Source organism: Zootermopsis nevadensis, unplaced genomic scaffold (assembly GCF_977971745.1).
Source record: "Zootermopsis nevadensis isolate Lab colony 2312 unplaced genomic scaffold, Znev_1.0 Znev_ptg000025l, whole genome shotgun sequence".
Classification (NCBI taxonomy): Eukaryota; Metazoa; Arthropoda; class Insecta; order Blattodea; family Termopsidae; genus Zootermopsis; species Zootermopsis nevadensis.
Window position 1 is genome coordinate 10420438 of NW_028259157.1, and position 11268 is coordinate 10431705.

An 11268-nucleotide genomic window follows, 5' to 3' on the forward strand; every position below is an offset into this window, starting at 1 on the left:
AATGCGTGATAGGATGGTAATGCTCCTGTATTGATTGATGGTTAAAACATCAAATTCTCATGACTAGGAGAAATATAAATACTATCTTAATTGTTGGGTTTTTGGACCTTATCCATCATCTGATGTTATAAAACACATAAAATTTCAAGAACTGGGTCTTTCCTCATCTTCAGGTGTAGAGAAGGGGTCACCTACACTGTTGGGTCCATATGAATTATCTAATCTCAATCACTGGACAACTTAGGTTAGAACAACTACATGCATATAAGCACCTGAGATGAGGTTATGTCAACTGGAGATAATGAGATTAACACTAAAAGTTATAAGGCACATTAATGTCAAGACTCGGGAAAATGTGCAAGTTGAAATTAAAATAAATCAAACCAAATCCAGGAACTCAAAAACCCAACAATCCAGATTGTATTACACCAATGACTGAACCATTCATATTTCAAAATAAACACTGTATCAAATTTTAACATACTGAATATCTGATTCCTTTCCAGTTATAAACCAAGTGTTTTCTCAAATACCACAATACACTACAGTCTCATTGAAGGCACAATAATTATGATGGACTTAACTACCCCTCTGCATGCCCAAATCAGTTTTAATGCTGCAGTCTTCAGACATGACAATTAGGGAATGCACGAAAAAATTATGAACACTACTGAAATTCCATATTTCTGCATCTTGCGACACAGACACAGTTTAAGAAATAATACAGATGCAACACACAAGGATACATATCACAGCTTCTTGAAAATACTTGATCACTTAGTTTTCATCACTGACTTTTGTGCAATATCCCCTGACATCACAACGGAAATCATGAGGACAGCAATGTAACTGATCCGAACAACAAGTGGCCTGCAACAAATATGAGAAAACTAGTAAAATTCTTGAACACTAAAAAAGTAAAACTTTGATACTTTAACTGTTACTAACCGTTGGTAACCGCCTACAAGACAATATAGCATAACAACCCAGAAGACGAGAGTCGTCATAGAAAGTATCAAGATTACATAACAACATTCCTGTACATCTAATGCAATACTTACTGCAAGAAATGGGCAGCAGCCCCAACTTGCATAATGAGGGCAGCACGTTTGACCAGTAGGACAAATCTGATGACCTCCTGGGCAAATTGTGTTGACTGGTAATTGTTTTATTGGTTCCTGAGTGTTGTCTGGCATTTCCTGTGATGAATGTATTGCACAATATATAAGTATGAGATCCTTACTAACACCTACTTGCATGAGTATCAGATTATGAAACACTTTTTGCAAAAGGTTGCCACCAGTACATATCCTGAGCCAGATGAATCCAATCCAAACCCTCTGACCCTGTTTCCATAAGATCCATTATATTATCCTCCCATCTATAACTAGGTATTGCAAGTGATATTAACTTCAGGATTTCCAACCAAAATTTTGTATGCTTTAAAATGACAAGGTTCTGAACTGAACAGTAGCAAGCATTTGCCAAATTTAATATGCTCTTAATTTCTTTGTGTATTTAAGTTTTGTTACCATTGTTCCTAAATATTTTAGCTGTCACATTTTCAATGGATTTATTAGCAAGCAATAATCATATTATGATTTTGTTCCGCAATATGGCAACAAGGCATGAATATATGTTTAGTTTCCTCTGCTTTTACTTGTATGCCAAATGATAGCATACACATTATATTTTTAATTAGTGAATACAATCTTACATTCCCTTGCAACCAGGCCTGGGAACTCTGGTAAGCATAATGTGATGGTTCTTGCATCAACAGATTTCACACCAAGCAAAGACTTGTGCTCAGTGTTGGTGATAAGATATGAACATATGCTTAGTATTCAGAACATTAAAATGAAATAAACATAATAAAACATATGCAACTTAACCTAAACAAATGAAGCACTTGTACAGATACAAAATCATCAGCTTATACAAATCCTATGGGATATCCAAAACATTTTGAACTTCAACAAACAAGAAATTACATAGGTAAATATATATACTTTCTATCCTCAAACTTACAAAAGAGTTCATAAAAGGATTGGGGAGGGGGGGGGGGGGAAATGAAGATTAATGGAATTGCAATAAACCTTAGCACACACCTTCTCACACCACCCTGCAGGGAGACAACTATATTGCGAGGGACAGCAGGTTCTGCTATGCTGACAGCACACTCCATTATGAAATGGACAACAACCATATAAATTTGGAGAAATCTCACAACATGTATCTGCATTCCCGCATTGTTGTCCATCAGGGCAAACAATACCAGAAACCATCAAGCCTAGAAATTAAAACAAAAGAAGCATGATTATTCTTTACACCATGGTGACAAATTATATATAGTAAAATTAGATGTGGTCTTCTGAATTAAGACACAATGCAACTGGTGTAATCCAGAAGACCACATTATAAATTTTCACTGCTGTGAAAACCTCAAATATCACAGACAGAAAAGCTGCTTGAGGGAAAGGTAAACTACCAGCACTACAGCATGACTTTTGAATTACTGCAATATATGTACTGCACTCACATTGAAGAGAAAGGTTATCACAAATATACTGAGAAAAGGTAATTAAAACAGCAAGTCTTCAGTCACCTCATGTAGATAAATCATCAAGCTCAGATGCATTAGTTATGGTCTCACTGACAGCCATTCGTCAAAGAAATGAAACTGTCATTGATATACAAATACATCTGGGAAGAAACTACATGCATCTAGATTGTTGCATCACACAGCCTTTTTGGTCATGTGCCAACATTTCAGATCTTCTTCTGAAATGCTGGCATACAATGAACATTCTGAATACTACAACACAGAGCACCAGCACCTTTTTCTTAAAAGCTGTAAAAACCTAAAATCCTACAAACTACATGGTTTATTTTACTTCAAACAATTCAATATATATGATAAAGCTAGGTAGAACTACAGATTAATACAATTTAGTGACCTGCTTCTGTCTATAATTTTCATCAACACAACATTAAATTAGTGTGCAATCAATATAAAAACATTGAATTAATACTCTACAGCCCACTTCCCCAAGAATCTGACCAAATCTGACGATCTAGGTAACACTGTACAATTATGTTTCTTTTATGGTAGAAAGTTATTATTAGCTTCCCATCCAACCCTCATGCTAGACCACCCCTGTAAGCAACTGCTTAAACAATATATTCACAGCTACCCTCTATATATCTGGAGGCCTTCTCCTCCATCCAAGACTTGAGCTGTAGTGACATGGGAGCCCTTAAATATGGTTTGTTTTGAATTTATAGCTTTAAGACTGAAATTCATGGAAAACAATTGTTCTGCTAGCACCAAACAGCCACAATCTAAAAATAAGAGGCAAAGGGTTAGAATGATCAGTAATAATAAAGAAGTGATTTAGTTTGGTTCTGAGTATCAGGGGGGTTAGGGTTCAGAAGATCTGTGTACATATAAAACCAATATTATGAAAACTAAAAATTGCTCATGTGAAAAATAACATTTCCACAATTCCAATTTTTCACCAAATAAAAAAACACACTAATAATAAACAAAACTACAATTATTTCAAAAAGTCTTAGGTGTAACTAACAAAAAATGTTCCTTTACAGAAAGAAAGGCAAGGAAGAACATTAAAACAACTACAAACTATTACTGCTACACTATGCACTCCACAAAGCAACTTATACTAACTAGCATTTGGAGTTTGCTGGGATTTGATGTCCAGTTCATTAGATGGTTCTTGGTAATCCACCATGAGTTTGGAAAGTTCAGTATCTACGTTTCTATGCCCATCTCCACAGCGTCCAGTCAAACAATTATGCCCTGATAAAACAAAGAAAAGAATCAGTGTTCAATGATAAATTAAACTCTCTAAATAAGTACCATGAACAAATCAAATTTGAAACCATGTGTGCAATCAGTATGATTCAGAGAAAAAAGAAGAAGATTGTATCACATTTTTTACACATACAAACTCCACTCTGCTGAACAGACCTTTATCTAGTTAATATAAGCTCACATTTGAAAATTGGGTGTCCACAAAACTCTAAGCAAATACCTCTGTAATTTAAATGGTGAATTCTTTCAAGGGCACATTTTATATTGAAAAATTATTAAACATACCTCATCATGTACATTTTATGTCACTTTAAAGGCACATAATGCATCATCTATGCTATTTTTTAATTAACTATCATTTTCTCAAGCTACTTGTAAAACACATACGCATATGAAGAACAACACAAATGTTTGTTTTTACATAATCGGTACATGGTGAAAATCAGAGTGGCAGTATTACATTACCTGTGTGAGGCAATAATTTTTACTCAAGATTATGATCAGATCCAAGGACAAGAAAAAGACGACTGCCTGTCGACAGGCATGTTGAATACTTCCATGAACTAAGAAACAGTGAGAATTTACAAGGAAGGAAAATAAAAGGAAACAAAGAACTATATCAAAGTAATAACAAAATCTTCACAAAAAGAAGAACTTCTATGACTGATCATAGTAGCTGAGAAGATAGCATTCTACTTTATATTTTGGAGGTCCTGGGTTAAAATCTCAACCCAGAGCCTGGCTACCAAGACTGATTTATATCTGTAGCTCCACACAAATGTCAGGATAGGAACTAAAGTTAGGTCACACCATTTCCTTTCACAACCTTTCTAATACCATTCAACAATATCGTAGTCCGAGCTTCTGACAGTGTTATTAAATAAACCATAAATGAAACGAATGGAAAGGCGTAATCCATACTGGAATACACACACATATTTTCTGCAAATTGTCAGTTATTTATTAAATACATGTTATCTCAGAATCAGTGGGCTGGTCACTCACTACTCACAAATGTACACTTCAAAGACCAAGAAACCTCCGAGGAGGCGGCGAAAACCCACAACTGGGTTGTAGAGACAAGGAACAACAACAACATCAGTTATTTCACTTAGACAACTTTAGTTTCCAATTATACAAATCACGTGGTCTTACTTAAGTAATATAAATCAATACTGACACATCATAAGGCAAGTCAGCTCTCTGGTAATACGCTGGCCTCTTTCTTGTGGGAGTCACAGGATTGACTTCTGCTAAAACTTTCTGGTGGCCACACTTGAGAACCAGTGCTCTAGATTAATGGCTAAACTGAATGGAAAGGGCCAAGTAATACAACGCATACACTGAAATCACAAAGAAAACATTGCACTCTTCTGAGAAATAGCAAAGACAGCTTACCATGTGGGCAGCAGTGCACCCCGTCTGGGCAACAGGTCGCATTGTCATAGGGGCAGCACCCATGTTCACCACTGGGAAGCTCACAGCATGTCATCCCTTGGGCACAAGTTTTTCTTCCTTCTGGGCATAACTCAGCAGCAATCAGATGGATACTTAATGCAAGCACCACTGTAAACCACATTCCTAAGATGTGTAACAAAAACATATATTTATTATCATAAAGTACTTGCCAAATTTCCCAATTGCTGTCCCCAAAATGCATGCAACAGTTTTATGTGAGTTTAAATATGGAGAACTTACATTTTTTACCTTACACATAAATAAATGTACTACAAAATGTGATGAACAAAACTTCTTACTATTCAAAAACTTTGGAAAAAGCTACTCATCCTTGACCTCAGCACTGCATTATTAAATAAAGACATCATAGAAACCCAACCACTCCCTCTGTCAGAGAAGCACACTCTTCCTTTTTCATTCCTAATTAATTTACATGAACAACTCATATAAAGTATTAAACACTATTCTATTCACATGTCAGCATGCAAGTTTCTGAGCAATAGAATATTCAGAAACTTATATATATATATATGTAGGAAAGGCCACACTCAAATACATACTTCATTTTGGGATAAACAACACAACCTCACACAGCTACCAAACTCAAATCCAGGCTACCTTTAGAGCAATGAAAATGGTCAACAAATGTGTGCACGGAATAGTATCTTCTAGTCAGAGATATATATTTACAATGTGTTGCATAAGGAAGTTAAGCTATGTTATAATCAGTAGCTAAAGGAAATATAGTATAAAATTATACATAAGCTTCTGATAACTTCATGGAAACAAAGCTAACAGAGATAAGATAAAAATAACATGAATAAAAGTTTCTGTTTATACTGTATGGATCAACATATCATAAATATTCCTTAGGATTAAAGTCCATCATATTAGAGCAGTACTTATAATATTTCAATACTTCAGTACTGAAAATTCATAACTTATAAGAAGGCTGAGACAAAGATCACACCTATTAAATATTTTCCATTCAATTGGTTAACACACCATCACATGTTACACTACAATTGCTCATTTCACATCATCTTAATGAACAAGATGTCATAAAAAATATTTTTTATAAATACCTGTAACTTTTCTACACTTGATTTTCACAGGACACAGTGTAAGAAATTCACTCTCAATATGAAATATTTATAAACTTGTCTACAGCCAAGTTCTTATTTCCACATTTATTTTATTTGGAGAACAGTACCCAAAAATAATTTTACATAAAGGCAAAAGTAATTTTGAAAATGGGCTTACCCTTCCTATTTAGTTCATTCCTTCATAACTCCTAAGAACAGAAAACTACCTGGTTTTACTCTTTTAAGGGGCTGGTGTTAGTTAAATCCTTTGCAAGGTATACACTGTAAATTAAATACGAAATGAATGTCAACATTAATTTTTATGTCATACTTATGATAAAGCAGTATAAAAAAAGTTGACGGCAGTTATTTGAGATAATGACCTGCTACTGTGCCATTCTTGCAGCAATATTATCCAAAGGTTACTGCAGAGTACAATTATTGGACATTGCAAAAACTTCTTCAAAGGTGGGAGGGTAAAGCTGGTAGTTTACATAAAACTGGGACAACATACCATTTCCAACACATATTGCCACTCTTTAATCATGCACTCAAATTTTCTTTGTAACACTACCTCCGATAATACATATATAGTCGCCAGATAAGGTACGATGGCATTCTGCTTCTCATACAAATGTAATGTATTTGTTTCTTGCTCATACCGAATTCTGAAAACCAGTACATAAGTTCATCCAGTCTTTAGCAAATGAAATATCATTTTAAACGAATAATGATTTAAAATAATCATATCAGACATAATGAAATCACGTATATAACCTCAAACAAAAATTTTTGGTCATTATACATGCAAAAATTCCGCATTACCTTTACGTACTTTGTGGGCATTCAAACTGATGAAACAAATAAGTTTCATTGCGCTAGTATTTTATAATAAAGCTTCCGATACATATAAATAGCTCGAAAGAAATGCCCATCACGAAATGTCAGTTTAGCACGAAAACTTCGAGTTTCATATTTCCCAGATAACCGACAAATACTATAAAAAATGTTTAATATACAATCTAAAAAATCTGCCAGACTACGCGGCGCAACAACCCAGAAGACAGCAATCTTCAGACTTACCGCTGTGAAAACCTTAAATCCTACAATTTAATAAAGTTAACAAAAGAAAAATAATGATATTTTAACTGTCAATAGTTTTAAACTATAAGAATCCAATGTCGTCAACTATATCACCAACTGCACGGTGTAAATACAATCTCCGACATAACTAAAATAGGAATGGTGAAAATAACTCCCGATTCTGCCGCCGCCATTCATCATTCTGTTTTCTCATTACTTACCTAATAATGTGCAGGAATTCAAAGTTTTCCAGCCGAAGGTCAACTGACAATTGTGATGACTCAAGTGTGTGTTTCCTTATCTGACATGGATCGGATGAGTTAGTCACATGAGTCTGGGAAACAAAATTTGTTTTCCTGTATGATGCAACAACACTCCCGGCTTATTCTTTTTCCAACTAGTGTGACCTATACCAGTGTGCCACAAATTTTTAAACGAAACTGCATGATCACACGTTGTAGTTCGAAAAAGGAAACATCTTACCTATTATAATTTTAATTTTAATACATACACACAGATTCAATATTAATAATTTATGAAATGTGTTATTTTGTTATGCCTGCATTGTTTTGGGCAAGTAGATATTTATGGCTATGTATCATTTTGTACGCCTTTTTCATGAAGCAATATTTTGTGGTCTGCCATCATGTGTATTGATAAATTAGGGTATGCAACTGTTGAAAAATATTACAGAACACTGGCCTATACTGAAACCTTCATTATAGCAAACAAAACTGCAGAATCAGTTTCTTAATGTTACATACATTGGAAATTGTTGCATAAATTGATGTACTTTTTCCAGGACCTCCATCATAATGAGCAATTTGTGATTAGCTGCAACTTTTTTCATTAACCATACTTAACAGCTTCACTTCTGTGGCTATTTGCAGCCAACAGTCCAGAAAGGTAGTTATCCCATCCTCTCTCCCTAGTCAAATAAAACAAGCATTCCAGAGTCTGAAAGTTGCTTCCCAAAATTGTAGCCAGTGACAGAAATATCAACCATGTGACATCCTCTAGCCTTAGTGCTGTATTGTTATTTGTAATCAGATGTTTGGACATGGAACTGAAGATATATTTAAAAAAAATGAAGATATTACAAGTATCATTAATAACATCTTCTCAAGCTATCAGCCATGCCAGTTAATAAACACTCATTGTTTCAGGGACTATATCTGTCCCCATCATCAGAACATTACGAATATCCTTTAAAATAATAATTTTTCTGAATTTTATAAATTATTGTTACATTGATGTTGCATGGTAACTCCTCAAAATGTTGGTTTCTACTTATGAGTTTACACGGTGTCACAACCCAGAACACTATCATCAATGGTTAATTTCAATCTGTCACCACACACACGGCCAATTACTCTCATATCCCAACACTTGCAAATTTAATGAGCTGCTTTTCATTATTTGTCATCTGCAGTCAGTAGCCACCATCAACGATCAGCAGGGAGAACAAAGTGCTTTAAAACATAATTAAAGATGACATATTACAGTTTGTTTACAACATTAATTTATTAATAATTCTGATTTTTAACACATTTTAGGTTCTTATAACTAATGCTCAATATAATGAAACTTCACTCTTCCTGATCAATTTTACATAGTCTATTGAACTTGGCCTTAACAGCATTTAACTGTATGAAGCTCAAGGAAAGTCAACCCAAAACTCTAAGAACTGCATGAAACAACTAGATGAGGCACTATAGTGGAAGCAAATCTCCAATTTTCTAACACAATTCCACAACTTCAGTACATACTTAAGGCATTTGTGTGAAAACTGAGCCAAACAATACTAGTGAGAATAAAGCATTACAGCTTCCTCCATAGAGAGATATATATTGTATTCAGAATAAAGGTCCATATATATTCATCTATAAGCACATGACCGTTCAAATAACAGAACTTTTATATTCAAATTTGTGAACCAATACAATCAAGAAAACTCAAGGAAATGTCTATCTACAAGAAATTTTCACTTTCATACATCCAGTGTATTTAACCACTTGTCAATTTATTTTCTGAATTTGGTGAGACAGAAAAATGGCAAGTTATTTTAATTCATATATGTGATCATAAATAATGTGTACGAGTAATTTTATTCAAAACACTTTATAATACGAGAAAATCTTTCACATATAAACAGCTTCATTATTATTTTGAGCTATTGGGCTCTGCTTAGACATTTGCGTCAAAATTATGAGGCAAATGAAGTTTTCATTTTCATCCGTTGTTAGAAGTGTCAACAGAACTGTCTGAATCCGAGTCTAACGTCTATTTCTGACAGAAATATCACTGCTGGACATGTCAAAAGAAATGCCTTCCAGGTCACCATTATGGCTATCAGACTTACTTGTGTGTTCCATATTCATAAAATAACAAGCCCAAACTACATAATTATGTACTACTATCCAAATCTGCCAAATGAAGGTTTAGAAATAGTATAAGTACTGTGAGGAGTAAAGATAAAGTATAAAAGAAACTGGCAAAAACAGAAACTGTCTACTTACTACTGAACACTGGTTCCACCTAGCAAGAAACAGTTCAAATTATTGTTAAGAATGAAGAAAGGACAATTCATAGCTACAAAATTTCACCTGTTATGCAATAATGTGGGATAATATATTTAGAGCAAAAATTTCAACCCAAATTAATTTAGGAAAAGCTAAATAGTTATTAACATTCAAAATTATTTTCAGTATAATTCATATATATAACACTAAATTCTAAACTGTATGTAATTTTATACAATACTTTGGAGTAACTATACTCAAATACCTACTTCATTGTTCACAGTGGTCTCCTGGATTGTGAAGTCATGTAGACTTATAGGTAAACTTATGTTTCTTTGAAATGTTGGTATCCTGCAAGTCCACATGGGGTCACAAACCAGACAGCCACTGCTGACAATTTCAATGCAATGAGAACCTCAAATCTCATCTCTTTCATTGGTTTAATAACTTTTAGTATGGTCCTATATCCCAAACAAATGCACAATATTAAAAAGTGCACATATAAATCAGTTGTATACAGTTACATCACTGTCATTTCTGAAGTAATGTACATCACTTTTAATATATAAATTTTAAAAAATTAATGACTGAACATGAGTTGTAACCATATCACTGACAAAAGTCTCCGCAATCAAGTCACCATAATTAAGAAATGGTCTGGCTGAAAGTCATCCCTATTGAGAATATGAACACAAAGACATTCATATACTCCACTTTCTTGAAAGTTCCTTTGTACATAAACAGGAGTCTTTCAGAAGAAACTCTGTTTCTGTCAGGGTTATTACTGTAAAAGACCATCACCACTTCTATCATCAAACACAACACCAAGACTTGCAGTGGGAAAATATGTCTGTTTACCACTGCCCAAATAATGCGAGGCATATCCCAGCACCTTCTAGTAACAAAAGTACAAAACCTGGTAACCAACCATGAGCCTAAAAAGACTGCCTAACAGAAGTGAGGCTAAAATGATATTGTACTATCTCTAAGTTTTGGGTTGACACACATTTCAATGAGCTATTTTCTAAAAGAAAAAGAGAATATGGCATTTCATTGGCTGTTTGAATCCAATGTGTACCGCTTTGGTATAACCCATTCTCATTACGACTGAAAAGTCCCTGGCTGCTGCTTATATTGATCCCCATCATATTCACCAAATGGCATAACCACATATTGTACAAAACATAAAACTTCAATGGGGTAAGGAAAATGAGGATGAAGGCCAAACAATAATAGAGGATTCTTAGAGTCAAGTAACATCACTCAGTACCAAGAAAAGACTGTA

At 34.3% G+C, this 11268-nt stretch overlaps 1 protein-coding gene across 6 annotated transcripts; it reads right to left on the minus strand.

The window, feature by feature from the left end:
* Positions 1-432: 432 nt before the first annotated feature.
* LOC110833510 (progranulin) lies at positions 433-7847 on the minus strand. 6 transcript variants are annotated; one of them, XM_087355729.1, is made up of 7 exons: positions 7462-7663; positions 6557-6660; positions 5234-5416; positions 3689-3820; positions 2109-2290; positions 1062-1199; positions 433-870 (listed from the first exon to the last, which is right to left on the minus strand). In XM_087355729.1, exons 3-7 carry the CDS (start codon positions 5412-5414, stop codon positions 778-780), a joined length of 726 nt encoding a protein of 241 aa, XP_087211855.1. In that variant the 5' UTR covers positions 5415-5416; positions 6557-6660; positions 7462-7663; the 3' UTR covers positions 433-777. The 6 variants fall into 6 exon arrangements, with proteins under 6 accessions (XP_087211855.1, XP_021927360.1, XP_021927361.1 ...); XM_022071668.2 differs by lacking the exons at positions 6557-6660; positions 7462-7663 and adding an exon at positions 7683-7847; XM_022071669.2 differs by lacking the exon at positions 6557-6660.
* Positions 7848-11268: the final 3421 nt, after the last annotated feature.